General features: G+C 42.2%; 2 protein-coding genes across 4 annotated transcripts in view; both read right to left on the bottom strand.

Moving 5' to 3' along the window:
* The window catches only part of CAMKK1 (calcium/calmodulin dependent protein kinase kinase 1), a 38,525-nt gene extending 25,307 nt beyond the window's left edge, over window positions 1-13,218 (bottom strand). Inside the window, exon 1 of one of the 3 annotated variants that reach the window (XM_067472213.1) lies at window positions 13,085-13,218. The gene's annotated coding sequence lies outside the window, so the exon portion shown is untranslated. The remainder of the gene's footprint in view (window positions 1-13,084) is intronic. The other 2 variants (XM_067472211.1, XM_067472212.1) reach the window with 2 other exon arrangements.
* A 1,791-nt stretch (window positions 13,219-15,009) lies between these two features.
* Window positions 15,010-22,139, bottom strand: part of LOC132763806 (multidrug and toxin extrusion protein 2-like) — a 60,613-nt gene continuing 53,483 nt past the window's right edge. Inside the window, exons 12-18 of the mRNA XM_067472210.1 lie at window positions 21,867-21,975; window positions 20,377-20,452; window positions 20,223-20,292; window positions 19,079-19,211; window positions 16,435-16,529; window positions 16,222-16,345; window positions 15,010-15,310 (exon numbers count right to left, since the gene is read on the bottom strand). Of these exons, the coding sequence (XP_067328311.1) occupies window positions 15,105-15,310; window positions 16,222-16,345; window positions 16,435-16,529; window positions 19,079-19,211; window positions 20,223-20,292; window positions 20,377-20,452; window positions 21,867-21,975 (813 nt within the window). The 3' untranslated portion in view covers window positions 15,010-15,104. The remainder of the gene's footprint in view (window positions 15,311-16,221; window positions 16,346-16,434; window positions 16,530-19,078; window positions 19,212-20,222; window positions 20,293-20,376; window positions 20,453-21,866; window positions 21,976-22,139) is intronic.

The raw sequence follows: 22,139 nt of genomic DNA, 5'->3' as shown, positions 1-22,139 counted from the left end.
AAAATATAATAATAAAAAGGGTAGATTAATAAATAACAATAATAAAGTAAAATAATAAAGATAATAATAAATAGGGTAAAATAATAAAAGTAATAATAATAGAGTAAAATAATGGAAATATAATAACAATAATAAATAGAGTAAAATAATAAATGTAACAATAATAATAAAGTAAAATTAAAAATATAATAATAAATAGGGTAAATTAGTAAATTTAATAACAATAATAAATAGAGTAAAATAATAAAGATATTAGCAATAAATAGAGTAAAATAATAAAGGTAATAACAATAAAAAGTAAAATAATAAAGATAATAACAATAGAGTAAAATAATAAATGTAATACAAATAAATTGAGTAAAATAATGGAAATGTAATAATAACAATAATAATATAGTAAAATGAAAATATAATAATAAATAGGGTGAATTAATAAATTTACTAACAATAATAAATTGAGTAAAAAATAAAAATAACAATAAATAGAGTAAAATAATAAATGTAATAACAAGAGTAAAATAATAAATGTAATAATAAGAAAGAGAGTAAAATAATGGAAATGTAATAACAATAATAGGGTAAAATAATAAATGTAATAATAATGGAATAAAATAATAAATGTAACAATTATAATAAAGTAAAATTAATAATATAATAATAAATAGGGTAATTAATAAATTTAATAACAATAATAAATAGAGTAAAATAATAAAAATAACAATAAATAGGGTAAGATAATAAATGTAATAACAAGAGAGTAAAATAATGTAAATGTAATAAAAATAGAGTAAATTAATAAATGTAACTATAATAATAAAGTAAAATTAAAAATATAATAATAAATAGGTTAAATTAATAAATTTAATAATAATAATAATAATAACAGAGTAAAATAATAAATAACTTTGACTCTATAGTAAAAAATAATTAAGATAATAACAATAAATAGAGTACAATAATAAATACTATAATAATACATAGATTATGTACCCTTTTACATAATAAATGTAATAATAACAATAAAGAAAATGAAAAATGTAATAATAATAAATAGAGTAAAATAATGCAAATATATTCTGCTCCTCGACAAGACTCTTAACCAGTGTAAGTTGTGCATGGTTACTGAAAATGGATAATAGTAATAATGACATATATATGATATGATCGTCGTATGCGCTTGCGTGTCCGCGGCTCAGTTCCCCGCCGCCAAAGCTCCTTTTATACCTTGTTCGAGGCAGGCAGGTGACTCCGCCGAGAAAAGCTGTTGCCGCATTTAGTTGCGTAAAGGGTTTATCTTGGCGGCTCTGCTAAGAAAGCCTCACGGATATATATATATATATATATACACACACAGACACACGCACACGCATGCATACACACAAGAGGGCAGTAGGTAGAGGGAAAGAATCAAGCCCAAGCCTTGAGGGATGGGTGGAAATGCCGTATGTAAACAGAAAGGAGTTGCTCAGGCATGGGCCAACTTGGGCCCTCCCTCCAGGTGTTTTGGACTACAACTCCCACAATTCCTAACAGCCTACCGGCTGTTAGGAATTGTGGGAGTTGTAGTCCAAAACACCTGGAGGGAGGGCCCAAGTTGGCCCATGCCTGGATTAGTTCCTAGCAAAGAAAGATATATATTTAGGATGTTGTTTGTGTTTGTTTGTTTGTTTATAATAATAATAATAATAATAATACATATTTATATCCTGCCACCATCTCCCCAAAGGGGATAAGGAGCGGCTTCCATGAGGCCAAGCTCAGAGATGCATTACAGCAACATAAATACAAACAATATAATAAATAAACTGATCAATAAAGTAAATAAGCCTTGCTCTAAGGCTGAGAGAGTGTGATTCTACGGAGGAGGAGGAAATAGGGGAAGGGAGGCGTGATGGAAGGGAAGGAAAAAGGAAAAGGAAGGAAAAAAGGGAGGGAAGGAAGGAAGGAATAGAGGAAAGAAGGAAGGAAAAAGTGGATGTGGAAAAGGAAAGGAAGGGAAAGAAAGAAAGAAAGGAAAGGGACAAAAAAGGGAAGGAAGGAAGAAAGATAGGTAGAGAAGAGAAAGGAAGGAAAGAAAGAAAGGATAGAGGAAGGAAGGAAGGAAGGAAAAAGTGGATGTGGAAAAGGAAAGAAAGGGAAAGAAGGGAAGGAAAGAGACAAAAAAGGGAGGGAAGAAAGAAAAAGAAGGGAAGGAAGGAAAAGGTGGATGTGGAAAAGGAAAGAAAGTGAAAGAAGGGAAGGGACAAAAAAAGGGAGGGAAGAAAGAAAAAGAAGGGAAGGAAGGAAGAAGGAAAAAGTGGATGTGGAAAAGGAAAGAAAGGGAAAGAAGGGAAGGAAAAAAAGGAGGAAAGAAAAAGAAGGGAGGGAAGAAAGGAAGGAAGGGAGAAGGAAAAAGTGTATGTGGAAAAGGAAAGAAAGAAGGGAAGGGAAGGGACAAAAAAAGGATGAAAGAAAGAAAAAGAAGGAAAGGAAGGAAGTCAAGGAAGGATAGAAGAAGGAAGGAAGGAAGGAAGGAAGGAAGGAAAAAGTGTATGTGGAAAAGGAAGGAAAGGGAAGGAAGGGTATAAAAAGGGAGGAAAGAGAAAAGAAAAGAAAGAAAGAAGGAAGGAAGGAAAGAAGGTGTGTGTGGAAAAGGAAAGGGACACAAAGAAAAAGAAGGGGAGGGAGGAAAAATAAAGAAGGAAGGGAGGAAAAGGTGTATGTGGAAAAGGAAAACAAGGAGAAAGGGACAAAAAAGGGAAAGAAGAAAGAAAAAGAAGGGAAGGAAGGAAAGGGAAGGGAAAGGAAAGATGTATTTGGAAAAGGAAAGAAAGGGAAAAAAGAGAAGAAAAAGGGGAAAGGGACAAAAAAGTGAAGGAAGAAAGAAAAAGAACAGAAGGAAAAAAGAAAGGAAGAAAGAGAAGAGAGGGAGAAGATGCAGGAGGGAAACAGAGGAGGAAGAAAAGAAAGAGCTACAAAGTGGGTGCCATATGTTATATATACGCTGGTATCTTTTGAAACCCATAGAATCGAGGGTCTCCAACTGGAACAGCCCCTTTAAAGTTCGGAGTAAACCAGGAGCGGACAGGGGAAACGAATGGGAAAGAGGCCCCTGCAATGCGACCGAAGGAGAAGGGAAACAAACCCTGAGAGGGAGGCCTTCCTGCGGCAGAGGCATCCCCGGGGGGGACATCATGGCTCCCCTCCAAAACACAACCCCAGAACCGTCTGTTTGTGTTCCATCAAGTGCTGGAGAGACCCGTTTTGGAGGAGCAGGTGGGAACGCCATGGCCAAGCCTTGCCAGGTCATCAATTTTGGAAATGGAAACACGGAGGGGGGGGGGAAGCAAAGGAAAAAGAGAGAGAGAAATAGTCCAGGGATTATGCAAAACAGCCTCCAAACCAGGCATGAAATAGAAGGAAGAAAGAAAGAAAGAGAAAAGGAAGAAAGAAGATGAAAAAGGTGTATGAGGAAAAGGAAAGGAAAAAGGAGGAATGGGAAAAGAAAGGGGGAAAGGGACAGAAAAGGGAGGGAAGAGAGAAAAAGAAGAGGAAGGAAGGATGGAAGGGAGGGAGGGAGGGAGGGAGGGAGGGAGGAAAGAAACAATGAAGAAAGAAAGTATGAGGAAAAGGAAAGAAAGAGACGGACGGATAGACAGAAGGAAGGAAAAAAAGAAGGAGAAAGGGACAAAAAGGGAGGGAAGAAAGAAAAAGAAGAGGGAGGATGGAAGGAAGGGAGGGAGGAAGTGAGGGAGGAAAGAAAGGAAGAAGAAAGAAAAATTGAGAAAGTATGAGGAAAAGGAAATAAAGAGATGGACGGACGGACGGAAGGAAGGAAGGAAAAAAGGGGGGAAAGGGACAAAAAGGGGGGGAAAGAAAAAGAGGAGGGAGGACGGAAGGGAGGGAGGGAGGGAGGAAAGAAAGGAAGAAGAAAGAAAAATATAGAAAGTATGAAGAAAGGGAAAGAAAGAGACGGAAGGAAAGAAAAAAGGAAGGGAAAGGGACAAAAAGGGAGAGAAGAAAGAAAAAGAAGATATAAAGAAGGAAGGGATGAAGGAAAGAAAGGAAGGAAGGCATGAGTAAAAGGAAAGAAAAAGAAGGAAGGAAGGAAGGAAGGAAGGAAGGAAGGAAGGAAGGAAGGAAGGACGGATGAAAAAGGGAGGGAAGAAAGAAAAAGAAGATAAGAAGGAAGGGAGGGGGGAAAGAAAGGAAGGAAGACATGAGTAAAAGGAAAGAAAGAGAAGGAAGGAAGGAAGGAGAAAGGGACGGAAAAGGGAGGGAAGAAAAAAGAAGATAAGAGAAAGGAAGGAAGAGGAAGAGAGGGAGGAAAGTAGGAAAGAAAGATGCAAAAGGAGCATGAGGAATAAAGGAAATGAAAAAGGAAATGGATGAAGAGGGAGTGAAGAAAGAAAATGAAGATAAGAGAAACGAAGGGAAGAAAGAAAGATGCCGAAGGTATGGGAGAAAAGTAAAGAAAGAGAAAAAAGGGAGGAGAAAGGGACGAAAAAGGGAGGGAGGAAAGAAAAAGAAGAGAAGGGGAAGAAGAGGAAGGAAGGAAGGAAGGAAGGAAGGAAGGAAGGAAGGAAGGAAAAGGGAAGAGAGAGGGAGAAGCAGTGCTATGGCAGGATTTCGTGGGGCTGAGAGCGTGTGCCTCCCTCCCTCCCTTTGGCCTTCTCTCGGCACCCGCTGCCTGCGGAGGAGTCAAAGCACCAAAATATATATATATCTCTGTTTACGTACACACTCTAAGCAGAACATGATGGATTTTCCTCTGCTAATCAATCATCCATCTCCCTATCGTCCATCTGTCCACCCACCCACCATCCATCCTCCGTCTATTCATCTATTCTCCCATTTATAATCCATCATCCACCCATCCGTTTGTCTATCATCCATTTCTCTATCATCTGCCTATCATTCATCTATCATACATCAATCTATCATCTATTTGTCTGTCATCCATCCGTCTATTACCAATTTGTCTATCATCTGTCTATCATCACCAATCTATCACCCATTTGTCTATCATCCATCCATCATCTATCATCCATCCATCATCCATCCATCATCTATCATCCAACCATCATCTATCATCTGTCTATCATCAATCTATCACCCATTTGTCTATCATCCATCCATCATCTATCATCCATCCATCATCCATCCATCATCTATCATCCAACCATCATCTATCATCTGTCTATCATCAATCTATCACCCATTTGTCTATCATCCATTCATCATCTATCGTCCATCCATCATCCATCCATCATCTATCATCCAACCATCATCTATCATCTGTCTATCATCAATCTTTCACCCATCTGTCTATCATCCATCCATCATCTATCATCCAACCATCATCTATCATCTGTCTATCATCTATCATCTGTCTATCATCAATTTATCACCCATTTGTCTATCATTTATCCATCATCTATCATCTGTCTATTAACAATCTATCACCCATTTGTCTACAATACATCCATCATCTATCATCTGTCTATCATCATCAATCTATCACCCATTTGTCTAGCATCCATCCATCATCTATCATCCATCTATCATCCTTCAATCTGTCAACACCCATATGTCTATCATCCTTTTATCTATCCTCCATCCATCTATAATCCTCCTATCCTTCATCTTCCCATCCGTCCATCCATCCATCCATTTCTCAATCATCTGGCTATCATCCATCCATTGTCTATCATCCGTCCACCTATTACCAATTTGTCTATCATCTGTCTATCATCCATCCATCATCTATCACCTGTCTATCATCAATCTATCTTCCCATCTGTCCATCATCCATTTCTCAATCACCCATTTGTCTATTACCCATCCATCATCTATCATCTGTCTATCGTCAATCTGTCACCCATTTGTCTATCGTCCATCCATCATCACATCCATCTATCATCCATCCATCACCTATCATCTATCATCAATCTTCCCATCCGTCCATCATCCATTTCTCAATCATCCATTTGTCTATCATCCATCCATCATCTATCATCTGTCTATCATCATCAATCTATCACCCATTTGTCTATCAGCCACCATCCATCCATCATCTCATCCATCTATCATCCATCCATCATCTATCATCTGTCTATCATCAATCTGTCACCCATTTGTCTATCATCCATCCATCATCTCATCCATCTATCATCCATCCATCCATCATCTATCATCTGTCTATCATCAATCCGAGACGGTCTTGGTCGCCTTAGTGGATGATCTGCGCTGGGAGCTAGACAGGGGGAGTGTGTCCCTGTTGGTGCTCCTGGACCTCTCAGCGGCCTTCGATACCGTCGACCACGGTATTCTTCTGGGGCGCCTTGCGGAAATGGGTCTTGGGGGCACCGCTTTGCGGTGGCTCCAGTCATTTCTGGAGGGCCGTACCCAGAAGGTGTTATTGGGGGACTCCTGTTCAACACCACAGCCGTTGACCTGTGGTGTTCCTCAGGGCTCCATACTGTCCCCCATGCTGTTTAACATCTACATGAAGCCGCTGGGTGAGATCATCCGGAGTTTCGGGGTACGGTGTCATCTGTACGCAGATGACGTCCAACTCTGTCACTCCTTCCCACCTGCTACTAAGGAGGCCGTCGAAGTCCTGAACCGGTGCCTGGCCGCTGTAATGGTCTGGATGAGGGCGAACAAACTGAAACTAAATCCAGACAAGACAGAGGTACTCCTGGTCAGTCGCAAGGCCAAGCAGGGTATAGGGTTACAGCCTGTGCTGGACGGGGTCGCACTCCCCTTGAAGGCGCAGGTTCGCAGCTTGGGTGTGACCCTGGACTCATCGCTGAGCCTGGACCCCCAGGTTTCAGCGGTGACCAGGGGAGCATTTGCACAGCTCAGGCTCGTGCGCCAGCTGCGCCCGTACCTCGGGAAGTCTGACTTGGCCACGGTGGTACACGCTCTGGTCACATCCCGCCTTGACTACTGCAACGCTCTCTACGTGGGGCTGCCCTTGAAGACGGCCCGGAAGCTCCAGCTAGTCCAGCGCGCGGCAGCCATGTTGTTAACAGGAGCAGGGCGCAGGGAGCACACAACGCCCCTGCTGTCCCAGCTCCACTGGCTGCCGATCTGCTACCGGGCCCAATTTAAGGTGCTGGTGTTATCCTACAAAGCCCTAAACGGTTCCGGCCCAAAATACCTTGCAGACCGCATCTCGGCCTACGAGCCCACGAGGACCTTGAGATCGTCTGGGGAGGCCCTTCTCTCGATCCCGCCTGCATCACAGGCACAGCTGGCGGGGACAAGAGAGCGGGCCTTCTCGGTGGTGGCCCCCCGGCTGTGGAACACCCTCCCTGCTGAAGTTAGACAGGCGCCCTCCCTTATGGCCTTTTGCAGGAGCCTGAAAACATGGCTCTTCGAGATGGCCTTCAACTGAGTGCCATATCATTGGAAATGACGACCGGAATGGACTATGACTATGAAATCGACTATGACCGCAGGATATGACGAAGCGGATTTTTAGCATAAGTATATGTTATGTAGTAGTAGATTGTTGTGTACTGTCTTGATTTATTGTAAACTGTCTTTTCTATGTTGTTGTTCACCGCCACGAGTCGCCCTAGGGCTGAGAGTGGCGGTCAATAAGTGCAAGAAATAAATAATAAATAAATAATAAATAAATCTGTCACCCATTTGTTTATCATCTGTCCATCATCTCATCCATCTATCATCCAACCATCATCTATCATCTATCATCCATCTGTCACCCATTTGTCTATCATCCATCCATCATCTCATCCATCTATCATCCATCCATCATCTATCATCATCAATCTATCACCCATTTGTCTATCATCTGTCCATCATCTCATCCGTCTATCATCCATCCATCATCTATCATCTATCTATCATCAATCTGTCACCCATTTGTCTATCGTCCATCCATCATCTCATCCATCTATCATCCATCCATCATCTATCATCTGTCTATCATCAATCTACTATCACCCATTTGTCTATCATCTGTCCATCATCTCATCCATCTATCATCCATCCATCATCTATCATCTATCTATCATCAATCTGTCACCCATTTGCCTATCATCCGTCCATCATCTCATCCGTCTATCATCCAACTATCATCTATCATCTGTCTATCATCAATCTGTCACCCATTTGCCTATTGTCCATCCATCTCATCCATCTATCATCCATCCATCATCTATCATCTGTCTATCATCAATCTGTCACCCATTTGTCTATCATCTGTCCATCATCTCATTTGTCTATCATCCATCCATCATCTATCATCTGTCTATCATCAATCTGTCACCCATTTGTCTATCATCTGTCCATCATCTCATCCATCTATCATCCATCCATCATCTATCATCTGTCTATCATCAATCTGTCACCCATTTGCCTATCATCTGTCCATCATCTCATCCATCATCCATCCATCATCTATCATCTGTCTATTATCAATCTATCACCCATTTGTCTATCATTCGTCCATCATCTCATCCATCTATCATCCGTCCATCATCTCATCCGTCTATCATCCAACTATCATCTATCATCTGTCTATCATCAATCTGTCACCCATTTGCCTATCATCTGTCCATCATCTCATCCATCTATCATCCATCCATCATCTATCATCTGTCTATCATCAATCTGTCACCCATTTGTCTATCGTCCATCCATCATCTCATCTGTCTATCATCCAACCATCATCTATCATCCGTCTACAATCCTTCAATCTGTCATCACCCATTTGTCTATCATCCTTTTATCTATCCTCCATCTTCCCATCCATCCACCATCCATTTCTCAATCATCTGTCGATCATCCACCATCCATCCATCCATCCGTCCATTATCCATCCATCTATCCATCAATCTTCCCTTCACGGATCATCCCTCTATAAAACTCCTCCATTCTTCTATCATCTTGAATATTATACTCTCGTCGTGTCTTCTGCATATTTGAATATGGATTTTATAGAGTTATGTCTTAATATGTGTGTTTATGTATGATACCTATGTAGAAACCTGCCTTGAAGAGAGGCAGGGAAGAAATACTATTATTATTATTATTATTATTATTATTATTATTATTGATCTCTTCTCCATCATCCACCTTCCTGCCTGCCTGCCTGTCATCCCTGTCTCCTCTGCACCTGTAACTCCATCGCGTGGATTTACATATTATTATTATTATTATTGATCTCTTATTATTATTGATCACCTGCCTGCCTGTCATCCTTGTCTCCTCTGCACCTGTGGATTTGCATATCATCCCAAACATGACAGCTCTCAAAGGACAAACATTCATCTTAGTGTTGTGTTTCTTTCTCTCCCACTTCCTCCTCTGAACAACATTCAAAACAACACAAAAATACACACTTTAAATAACCCACAGCCTATAAACATCAACATAGAATTAAACATAGAATTGCTGTAAAAGAATACTTAAAATAATAGAAAATAATGGAAAACACTATGCAGGTGAGATGTTTAGAGGGAGACCTGAGTTCGAATAATTATATTAGGTAAAGGTAAACGTTTTCCCCTGACATCATCATCATTATTATTATTATTATTAGTATTAGTATTATTATTATTATGGACACAACTGGAATTAATTCCAGTCGTGTCCATAATAATAATAATAATAATAATAATAATAATAATAATTTAAACTATTTTATTATTATAAAATATTAATATTTCGAAGCCAAAGAGCCGGTGTTGTCCGTAGACGCCTCCAAGGTCATGTGGCCAGCATGGCTGCAAGAAGCGCCATTACCTTCCCCCTGAAGCAGTACCTCTTGATCTACTCACATTTGCATGTTTTTGAACAGGAGCTGGGGCTAACAGCAGGAGCTCACCCTGACCCGTAGATTCGAACCAGCGACCTTTCAAACTGATAGGTTGGCAGGCGCTGGGGCTAACAGCAGGAGCTCACCCTGCCCTGCAGATTAGAACCAGTGACCTTTCAAACTGCTAGGTTGGCAGGAGCTGGGGCTAACAGCAGGAGCTCACCCTGCCCTGCAGATTAGAAACAGCGACCTTTCAAACTGCTAGGTTGGCAGGAGCTGGGGCTAACAGCAGGAGCTCACCCTGCCCCGCAGATTCGAACCAGCAACCTTTCAAACTGCTAGGTTGGCAGGAGCTGGGGCTAACAGCAGGAGCTCACCCTGCCCCGCAGATTCGAACCAGCGACCTTTCAAACTGCTAGGTTGGCAGGAGCTGGGGCTAACAGCAGGAGCTCACCCTGCCCCGCAGATTAGAACCAGCGACCTTTCAAACTGCTAGGTTGGCAGGAGCTGGGGCTAACAGCAGGAGCTCACCCTGCCCCGCAGATTTGAACCAGCAATCTTTCGGTCAGCAAGTTTGGCAGCTCAGCGATTTAACCCGCTGCACCACTGAGGACTCCCATATATTATTACATAAGCCAATATTAATTAGCCTTCATGATAATAAACTATTATTTGTTTTATTATGACTCTCTTGGATAATAATTATTATTATTATCATGAAGACTATATGATTTATATTATTAATATTTTGTCATCAACGCGATCGTATATTAATTATTTACAAAGATATTCTGCATTAAATCTATTATAAATGCATTCTATATTAAGACACATATCAACGTAATAATATATTAAATGTACTATAATTATAATATATGCGTGGTCGAAGGCGTTCATGTCTAGAATGAGTTTTCCGGGCTATATGGCCATGTTTCAGAAGCATTCTCTCCTGACGTTTTGCCCACATCTATGGCAGGCATACTCAGAGTTTGTGAGGTCTGTTAGAAACAAGGAAAATTGGGTTTGTCTATCTACCTATCTATCTTTCTGTGGAACATTCCCACTTGCCTCCAACAGGCAAGAGGCCTTTTTCCCACCTCCCAACAAAGGATTCCCCCCCCCCAAAGCAGGAAGCAACCAGGCTTTGAAGCTGCAAGGCCATTCAGTACTAATCAAGGAGGACAATGACAACATTCAGACTTTCCTCCAACAGAGAAGAGGTCTTTCTTCCTCCCACCCTGGATATGATTCCACAGAGGGTGCCTCCAGGCAACAAAGGCCAGGCTACCTCTATGCAGATTCCCCTCACTGATTGACTTTGAGGCTGCAAGGCCATTCAATGCTAATCAAGGAGGCCAATGGCAACATTCCCACTCGCCTCCAACAAAACTATAGAATCAGGGCAGTAAATAAAAAAGGAACACCCTGAAAACAGAGAGGAAACAATCAGGGCCAGCTAACACCTCCCCAGGCAGGAATCAGACAGGCTTTGAAGATGCAAGGCCATTCAATACTAATCAAGGTGGCCAATGGCAACTTTCATACCTACCTCCAACAAAACTCTAGAATCAGGACAGAATCAGGACAACACCCTGAAAACAGCGGGGCTCCAGGCAGGAAACAATCAGGGCCAGCTAACACGTCACCTGGCAGGAATCAGCCAGGCTTTGAAGATGCAAGGACACTCAATGCTAATCAAGGTGGCCAATGGTAACATTCGCTCTTGCCTCCAACAGACAAAGAGGCCTTTCTCCCACCTCCCAACAAAGGATTCCCACCCTCAGGCAGGAAGCAGCCAGGCTTTGTAGCTGCAAGCCCATTCAATGCTAATTAAGTTGACCAATGGTAACATTGACACCTACCTCCAATAATATATAGAATCAGGACAGTACATAAAAAGGCAGGAAACAATCAGGGCCAGCTAACACCTCCCCCAGACAGGAATCAGCCAGGCTTTGAAGCTGCAAGGCCACTCAATGCTAATCAAGCTGGCCAAATGGCAACATTCACAACTACCTCCAAATATATATATAGAATCAGGACAGTAAATAAAAAGGCACACCCTGAAAATGGGGGGGGGGGGGGGTTCCAGGCAGGAAACGATCAGGGCCAGCTAACACCTCTCCAGGCAGGAATCAGCCCGGCTTTGAAGCTGCAAGGCTACTCAATGCTAACCAAGGTTGGCCAATGACAACATTCAGACTGGCCTCCAACAGGCAAGAGGCCTTTCTCCCACCTCCCAACAAAGGATTCCCCTCCCCAGGCAGGAATCAGCCAGGCTTTGAAGCTGCAAGGCCTTTCAATGCTAATCAAAGCTGGACAATGGGAACATTCACACCTACCTCCAAAAATATATAGAATCAGGACAGTAAATAAAAAGGAACACCCTGAGGGTTCCAGGCGGGAAACAATCGGGGCCAGCTAACACCTCTCCAGGCAGGAATCAGCCCGGCTTTGAAGCTGCAAGGCCACTCAATACTAATCAAGGTGGCCAATGGCAACTTTCATACCTACTTCCAACGAAACTGTAGAATCAGGACAGTAAATAAAAAACAATCAGGGCCAGCTAACACTTCCAAACAAAGGATGTCCCCAGGCTTTGAAGCTGCAAGGCCACTCAATGCTAATCAAGGCTGGCCAATGGCAACATTCCCACTTGCCTCCAACAGGCAAGAGGCCTTTCTCCCACCTCCCAACAAAGGATTTCCCCCTCCAGGCAGGAAGCAGCCAGGCTTTCAAGCTGCAAGGCCTTTCAATGCTAATCAAGATGGCTAAATGGCAACATACACACCTATCTCCAAAAATATATAGAATCAGGACAGTAAATAAAAAGGAACACCCTGAAAACAGGGGGGGGGGGCGTTCCAAGCAGGAAACAATCAGGGCCAGCTAACACCTCCCAAAAAAGGATGTCCCCAGGCTTTGAAGCTGCAAGGCCACTCAATACTAATCAAGGTGACAAATGGCAACATTCCCATTTCCCTCCAACAGGCAAGAGGTCTTTCTCCCACCTCCCAACAAAGGATTCCCACCCTCAGGCAGGAAGCAGCCAGGCTTTGAAGCTGCAAGGCCATTCAGTGCTAATTAAGCTGCCAATGGCAACATTCACACCTGCCTCCATTAATATATAGAATCAGGACAGTAAATAACAAGGCAGGAAACAATCAGGGCCAGCTAACACCTCCCCCAGGCAGGAAGCAGCCAGGCTTTGAAGCTGCAAGGCTATTCAATGCCAATCAAAGTGGCCAATGACAACATTCCTATTAAATGTATTCTAATGAAGAGATATGAACAAGGCCAGAGCCAGGCTACCTTCCCTCTGCGTCGTCAGGCCTGGAGCTCCCCTTCCGAGCGCTCTCCCGCGACCAATGCGGGATAACCCGCCCGTGCAGACGCGCCTGGCTGCCCCTCTCTCTCTCTCTCTCTCTCTCTCTCTCTCTCCCGTCCAATCCGCAGCCCCGCCTTTTGCGTCGGGAGGGGCCTTGAGCGGTGTCCTTTTGCAACGCGCGCCGCCATTGGCCCGAGGAGCCCCTCTCGGCTCCTGATTGGGCGGCAGGCCTCGCGCTGGCCGGCTCCGGGGCTCTGATTGGCCCGCCGTTTCCCTCTGTCGCTCTCCACGGCTGCCTATCTGGACCTTGGCTGCCCTCTGGCGGGAACGAGGATATTGCACTTGCCTGGAGATTCGGATCTGCAGTCCTTTGCCGCCATCCAGTGGCCAAGTGCGGGAGTGCAGCCTTCGAGTCGTGGAGGCGCCTCTCTGCTGCCATCGTGTGGCCAGAGGGGAAAAGTGCACCTCCATATGATAAAGAGGGGAAATAATAATAATAATAATAATAATTATTATTATTATTATTATTATTATTATTATTATTATTATTATTATTATTATTATTATTATTGGGTTGTTGTAGGTTTTTTCGGGCTGTATGGCCATGGTCTAGAGGCAGTCTCTCCTGACGTTTCACCTGCATCTATGGCAAGCATCCTCATCACTACCTCTGAGTTTCTCAAGTAGTCGGGTGAGCTCCCGTCTGTCAGCTCCAGCTTCCCCTGTGAAGACATGAGAGAAGCCTCCCACAGGATGGTAACACATCTGGGCAACATCCTTGAAGACAGCCAATTCTCTCACACCAGAATCGATTTGCAGTTTCTCAAGTTGTGGGGTGAGCTCCCGACTGTCAGCTCCAGCTTCCCCTGTGAAGACATGAGAGAAGCCTCCCACAGGATGGTAACACATCTGGGCAAGATCCTTGCAGACAGCCAATTCTCTCACACCAGAATCGATTTGCAGTTTATCAAGTTGTGGGGTGAGCTCCCGTCAGTCAGCTCCAGCTTCCCATGTGAAGACATGAGAGAAGCCTCCCACAGGATGGTAACATATCCAGGCAACATCCCCTGGGCAATGTCCTTGCAGACCACCAATTCTCTCACACCAGAAGCGACTTGCAGTTTCTCAAGTTGTGGGGTGAGTTCCCGTCTGTCAGCTCCAGCTTCCCATGTGAAGACATGAGAGAAGCCTCCCACAGGATGGTAACACATCTGCGCAACATCCTTGCAGACCGCCAATTCTCTCACACCAAAAGCGACTTGCAGTTTCTCAAGTCGTGGGGTGAGCTCCCATCTGTCAGCTTCAGCTTCCCATAGGAAGACATGAGAGAAGCCTCCCACAGGATGGTAATACGTCCAGGCAACATCCCCTGGGCAACGTCCTTGCAGACAGCCAATTCTCTCACACCAGAAGCGATTTGCAGTTTCTCAAGTGTTCCTGACACGAAAAAAACAACAACAGGGGATTCTGGGCATTGTAGTCCCCAAACCAGTCAATGCACACGGTGACAACAAGAGCCCTTCCACTTCTGATCCTTTATTATATATATATATATGTATACATATAACAAGACTCGAGTATAAACTTACAGAAAAAATATATTTTATACCATGCACAAAAAAAATGGATGTTTTCCCTGTTTAATAAATACGGATTGGTTTGAAATGTTTCGACGTATTGGGAATAAACATGATAGATTGATTGATTGATCAATTGATTGTTTGGGGTCTTCATGGGGTCACGGTTTCGGACTGAGGGGCTTTAAAAACCTGTCCGGGTTCTAGATCCAAACCTGGGTTCTAGACCCAAATCTGGGTTCTAGATCAGGTGTGGGCAAGCTTGGGCCCTCCCTCCAGGTGTTTTGGACTCCAACTCCCACAATTCCTAACAGCCTACAGGAGTTGGAGTCCAAAACACCTGGAGGGAGGGCCCAAGTTTGCCCACGCCTGATCTAGAACCACATCCGGGTTCTAGATTAATATTTTGGCCAGGATCCCTGTGGAACTAAATGGTGAGGAAGCGGACTATAACTCCCAAGGCCAGGATGGCCAAAGCGGCCCCAGCAGCCAGCCCTCGCCGCACCAGCAGCTCTTTTTTGCTCATCCCTTGGTCCACGACTCCGACGCCCATCGTCCCCTCCGCCTGGAAGGTCGGCCCTTCCGCCGGGCTGAAGCGCAGCAGCACCACTCCGTTCGGGGCGTCCGCCGGCCCTATACAGCACAAACAAAAGGAGTATTCAAGGAGTATTGTGGTGAGACTACAAATCCCATCATTCCCTGGAATGATGGATACCCTTCCATTTTAAGTATACTACTGCAACATAGAGACCATATTAAAATGCATGACTCACAAGCAAGGAAACTGTGGCCCTTTCTGAGGCACAGGGACTACAAATCCCATCGTTCCTTAATGGATGCTGGGAATCCCATCACTATGTTTTAGGTGTACTGCAACACTCGAATCCATGGCTCAGAAACAAGGGAAACTGTGGGCCTTCTGGATGCAGCGAGACTACAAGTCCCATCATCCCCTGACCTAAGCAATGCTGGGAGTTGTAGTCCAACTCTAACGAGAGCCCCCCTCCAAACTAAAAAGTTGTAGTCTGCCCTTCTAGATGTAGGGAGACTACAAGTCCCATCATGCCCTAAGTGATGCTGGGAGTTGTAGTCCAACCCTAACGAGGGCCCCCCTCCAAACTAAGGAGTTGTATTCTGCACTTCTAGATGTAGTGAGACTACAAGTCCCATCATCCTCTGACCTAAGAAATGCTGGGAGTTGTAGTCCAACCCTAACGAGGGCCGTCCTCCAAACTAAGGAGTTGTAGTCGGCCCTTCTAGATGTAGTGAGACTACAAGTCCCATCATCCCCTAAGTGATGCTGGGAGTTGTAGTCTAACCCTAATGAGGGCCCCCCTCCAAACTAAGGAGTTGTAGTCTGCCCTTCTAGATGTAGTGAGACTACAAGTCCCATCATCCTCTGACCTAAACAATGCTGGGAGTTGTAGTCTAACCCTAATGAGGGCCCCTCCCAAACTAAGGAGCTGTAGTCCGGCTACAGCGAAAGCTACTCCGAAGCCAAGGCTTAAGGGATGCTAGGAGTTGTAGTCCCATCATGACTGTACCGGATGTATGGCTGCCTTCCGTGCAAATGATGGAGGGCATCGTCTTTGTTGGTCCAGGAGCCGAATTCGAGTCCTCCGTCGTCACCGCCATCGGCTTCTGAGTCAATCCTGCGCGGTGCTGGGCCTAAGGTTGAGAAAAACCCATATTGTAGAGCTTGACAAGGGTGGGTGAATGGGGACGATAGGACTCGGAGTCCAAGGGCAGCCTCTCACCTCCTCGGCCACCTGCTTCCAGTTCATCTTGGCAATGTAGGCGATGGAGAAGGTGGCGGGAATCAGGGCGCAAACCAGCATCCCAACCCAAAGCCCTGGGGGAGGAAAAGGAGAAGGAGGCGGGATTCTGGGAGTTGTAGTCCAAACAAGTGGGACCTACTGAGCCCTGGCTTAAAGGAAGACGCTCTGCATCCTTATGACAACCTATATTTATATCGGCCACTAGATGGCAATAGAGACAAGCCTGTTCTATTAGAATGCAACAGAATGCTATTCTTTCTATGATCAATAGATGGCGATAGAGACTAATAATGTTCTATTAGAACACAACACAGTGCTATTCTTTCTATGGTCAGTAGATGGCAATAGAGATTAGCACTTACTTTATTCTATTAGAATACAATAGAGTGCTATTCCTTCTATGGTCAATAGATGGCGATAGAGACAAGCTCTTAGCTTATTCTATTAGAATGCAACAGAATGGTATTCTTTCTATGGTCAATAGATGGCGATAGAGACTAATACTATTCTATTATTACACAACATAATGCTATTCTTTCTTTGATCAATAGATGGCATCAGAGACTAGCATTTAACCTGTTCTATTAGAATACATTGGAGTGCTATTCTTTCTATGGTCAATAGATGGCGATAGAGACTAGTACTGTTCTATTAGAACACAACACAGTGCTATTCTTTCTATGGTCAACAGATGGCGATAGAGAATAGCACTTAGTCTGTTGTTGTTCATTCGTTCAGTCGTCTCCGACTCTTCGAGACCTCATGGACCAGCCCACGCCACAGCTCCCTGTCGGCCGTCACCACCCCCAGCTCTTTCAAGGAGCACTTAAGCTAGTCAATTAAAATACATTGGAGTGCTATTCTTTCTATGGTCAACAGATGGCGATAGAGACTAATACTATTCTATTATTACACAACACAGTGTTATTCTTCCTATGGTCTATAGATGGCGATAGAGACTAGTACTTAACTTGCTCTATTAGAATACATTGGCGTGCTATTCTTTCTATGGTCAACAGATGGCAATAGAGACAAGCTCTTAGTTTATTCTATTAGAATACAATAGAGTGCTATTCTTTCTAAGGTCAACACATAGCGATAGAGACTAGTACTGTTCTACTGGAATACAATACAGTGCTATTCTTTCTATGGTCAATAGATGGCGATAGAGACTTGCACTTCGTTTATTAGAATGCAACAGAATGGTATTCTTTCTATGGTCAATAGATGGCGATAGAGACTAGCACTTAGTCTAGTCAATTAAAATACACTGGAGTGCTATCATTTGGATGGTCAACAGATGGCGATAGAGACTAATACTATTCTATTATTACACAACACAGTGCTATTCTTTCTATGGTGAACAGATGGCGACAGAGACAAGCTCTTAGATTATTCTATTAGAATACAATAATAATACTATTATTATAATACTAATACTATTCTAATACATTACTACCACTAGTAATAACAATAATAAGTGATTTTAAATAGTAATAATAATCTTGGTAGTTAGAGTTCTGCAAGTCTTTTCACCTGCTTTGCCAAACTAATAATACTAATAGTATAATAATACTAATACTATTCTATCATTACACAACACAGTGTTATTCTTCCTATGGTCAATAGATGGCGATAGAGACCAGCACTTAGTCTAGTCAATTAAAATACATTGGAGTGCTATTCTTTCTATGGTCAACAGATGGCGATAGAGACTAATACTATTCTATTATTACACAACACAGTGTTATTCTTCCTATGGTCTATAGATGGCGATAGAGACTAGTACTTAACTTGCTCTATTAGAATACATTGGCGTGCTATTCTTTCTATGGTCAACAGATGGCGATAGAGACTAGTACTGTTCTATTAGAACACAACACAGTGCAGAATATTAGTCTCTGTCACCACCTGTTGACCATAGAAAGAATATTCTATGGTCAACAGGTGGCAACAGAGACTAATATTAGTCTATTATTACACAATACAGTGCTATTCTTTCTATGGTCAGTAGATGGAGATAGAGACTAATACTCTTCTATTAGAATACAACACAGTGCTATTCTTTCTATGGTCAACAGATGGCGATAGAGAATAGCACTTAGTCTAGTCTATTAGAATACATTGGAGTGCTATTCTTTCTATGGTCAATAGATGGCGATAGAGACTAATACTGTTCTATTAGAATACAACACAGTGCTATTCATTCTATGGTCAACAGATGGCGATAGAGAGTAGCACTTCCTTTATTCTATTAGAATACAATACCGTGCTATTCTTTCTACAGACCACTAGATGTCAATAGAGACTAGGACTGTTATATTGGAATGAAAATTAGTGCAATTCTCTCTCTGAACAATAGATGGCAATAGAAAATTGTACCAAAAGGAATCTGGAGCAAAGTATTGGAATATTTATATAGTGGGTGTGTGCAAAATTATTGTTATTCTTTCGTATTTTGTAACAAATTAATGAAATTTGTGCATACGAATACAATTTTCTATCGCCATGTATTACAACGAAACGGAGTGCTATTCTTCCTATGGACACAGTTCAAATTCTGCTTTAAGGGTGCTATGGATGGGCCTCGTGCTCTGGGTTTGAATCCCACAAATTGAGTTACCTATCAGTCCGATGTTGGCCACAAAAATCAACACGACGCCCACTGGCAAGCCAATGGCATAGTAGCCGACGGCGTTGAAGATTGCGCCGAGTTTTTGTTTCCCGGTCCCCCGCAGAATACCGCTGGTTGTGGCCTGCGAACGAGAGAGAGAGAATTGATATTCCTATAAAATTTGGCGATGTTGCTTTCCTTATAAGTAAGTAATATTATCTGCAAAGTGGACTAAAGTAAGTAAGTAATAGTATCTGCAAGGAGGACTAAAGGAAATAAGTAATAGTATCTGCAAAGAGGACTAAAGTAAGTAAGTAAGTAATAGTTTCTGCAAAGAGGACTAAAGTAAGTAAGAGTATCTGCAAAGAGGACTAAAGGAAGTAAGTAATAGTATCAAAATGAGGACTAAAGTCAGTAAGTAATAGTATCTGCAAAGAGGACTAAAGTCAGTAATAGTATTGCAAAGAGGACTAAAGTAAGTAATTAATAGTATCTACGAAGAGGACTAAAGTAAGTAAGTAATAGTATCTGCAAGGAGGACTTAAGGAAGTAACAGTACCAGCAAAGAGGACTAAAGTAAGTAAGTAATAGTTCCTGCAAAGAGGACTACAGTAAGTAAGTAATACTTTCGGCAAAGAGGACTAAAGTAAGTAATAGTATCTGCAAAGAGGACTAAAGTAAGTAAGTAATAGTATCTTCAAAGAGGACTAAAGTAAGTAAGTAATAGTACCTGCAAAGAGGACTACAGTAAGTAAGTAATAGTTTCTGCAAAGAGGACTAAAGTAAGTAAGTAATAGTTTCTGCAAAGAGGACTAAAGGAAGTAAGTAATAGTTTCTGCAAAGAGGACTAAAGGAAGTAAGTATTAGTTTCTGCAAAGAAGACTAAAGGAAGTAATAGTATTTGCAAATAGGACTAAAGGAAGTAATAGTATCTGCAAAGGGGACTAAAGGAAGTAAGTAATAGTATTTGCAAATAGGACTAAAGGAAGTAAGTAATAGTATCTGCAAAGAGGACTAAAGTAAGTAAGCAATAGTATTTGCAAAGAGGACTAAAGGAAGTAAGTAATAGTATCTGCAAGGAGGACTTAAGGAAGTAATAGTTTCTGCAAAGAAGACTAAAGTAAGTAATCCTTTCCCCGGCGGAGATACGTACGGAGAGGGCCTCGAAGAGGTGGAAGGTGATATAGACGGGCATCACCCAGGCCACCAGCTCAATCACTTCTCTGTAACGAAGGAAAGAAGGGGGTTCACCATCAGGGAGAAACGAGTATTTGTTAATTAATCAGATGTATTGAATTGTCACTCACGCGTCGCTCGTAAAGATGTACGCCAAGACGTCCTTGGTGGCCGTCATGAGGATGCACATCAGGAAGACAAAGCACGCTGCGGGGAAGAAAGAGTCACACAGACACAGGAAGACGTCACCGGTTAATTTCTGTTTGGACTACAACTCCCAGCATCCAGTGGCGAGACGGACAACTGGAAGTTGGGGATAAACATAAAACATCACCCCTCTTCCTCGTCCTCCTCCACTTCTTCTATTTCTTCTTCTTCTTCTTGTTCTTCTCTTTTTTTCTGTTTCTTCTTGATCTTCTTGTCTTCCTCTTCCTCTTCCTCCTAGTTCTTCATCTTCGTTTTGTTGTTGTTCTTGTTCTTTTTTCCTTCTATTTCTTCTTTTTTATCTTGTTCTTTTTCACTTTGTTCTTGTTCTTCTCCATTTTGTTTCTTCTCGTTGTTCTTGTCATCCTCCTCCTCCATTTTCTCCTTCCTCGCCCCCTCTTTTTCCATCTTCTTCATCTTTGTGTTGTTGTTCTTTTTTCCTCCTATTTCTTCTTTATCTTGTTCTTTTTCACTTTGTTCTTGTTCTTCATCTTGTTTCTTGCTGTTGTTCTTGTCCTCCTCCTTTTTATCTTCTCCTTCCTCACCTCCTCTTCTTCCATCTTCTTCATGTTTGTGTTGTTGTTCTTCTTGTTCCTTTTCCCTCTATTTCTTCTTGTTTAATTTGATATTTTTAACTTTGTTCTTGTCCTCTTCCTCCTTTTTATTTTCTCCTTCCTTACCCCATATTTTTCCATCTTCTTAATCTTCGTGTTGTTGTTCTTCTTGTTCTTTTTCCATCTATTTCTTCTTGTTTATCTTGTTCTTTTTCACTTTGTTCTTGTCCTCTTCCACCTTTTTATCTTCTCCTTCCTCACCTCCTCCTCTTCCATCTTCTTAATCTTCGTGTTGTTGTTTTTCTTGTTTTTTTTCCTTCTATTTCTTCTTCTTTATCTTGTTATTTTTCACTTTGTTCTTTTTCTTCTCCATTTTGTTTCTTCTTGTTGTTCTTGTCCTCCTCCTCCATTTTCTCTTTCTTTACCCTCTCTTTTTCCATCTTCTTCATCTTCGCGTTGTTCTTGTTCCTTTTCCCTCCATTTCTTCTTGTTTATCTTGTTCTTTTTCACTTTGTTCTTGTTCTTCTCAATTTTGTTTCTTCTTGTTGTTCTTGTCCTCCTCCTTTTTATCTTCTCCTTCCTCACCCCTTCTTTTTTCATCTTCTTCATCTTTGTGTTGTTCTTCTTCTTGTTCTTTTTCTTCTATTTCTTCCTGTCGTTCTTTTCGTTCTTCTTGTTGATCCTCTAAGTTCTTTTTCACTTTGTTCAACTTGTTCATGTTCTTCTTCTTGATGTTCTCTTCTATGCTTTCCTGTTTCTTCTTGTTCTTGTTTTTCTTCTCTTCCTCCTTCTTCACCACCTTCTCTTCCAATAACATAATAATAATATAATAATAATAATAATCAATAATCAGTAATATCTACCTGCGCATATAATGGCGACGACTGAGGATTTCCGGGCCTCTTCTATATTTCCCGCTCCTAAGGCGTTTCCCACTTGGACGCTGACGGCGGAACTGATGCCAAAAGGAATCTGGAGGAAAGTATGGCAATATTTATATAGTCGGTGTGTGCAAAATTAGTGTTATTCTTTCATATTTTGTAACAAATTCATTAATTTTTTTGCATATGAATCAATATAAAAAAACATGCAGGAAAGGTGTGGGGGGGAATTAAGTATCAAAACACTCCCCAATC

The sequence above is a fragment of the Anolis sagrei genome, chromosome 11 (assembly GCF_037176765.1).
Source record: "Anolis sagrei isolate rAnoSag1 chromosome 11, rAnoSag1.mat, whole genome shotgun sequence".
Classification (NCBI taxonomy): Eukaryota; Metazoa; Chordata; class Lepidosauria; order Squamata; family Dactyloidae; genus Anolis; species Anolis sagrei.
Note: the sequence above shows the minus strand (reverse complement) of the source record. Positions and strands in the feature narration are given on the sequence as shown.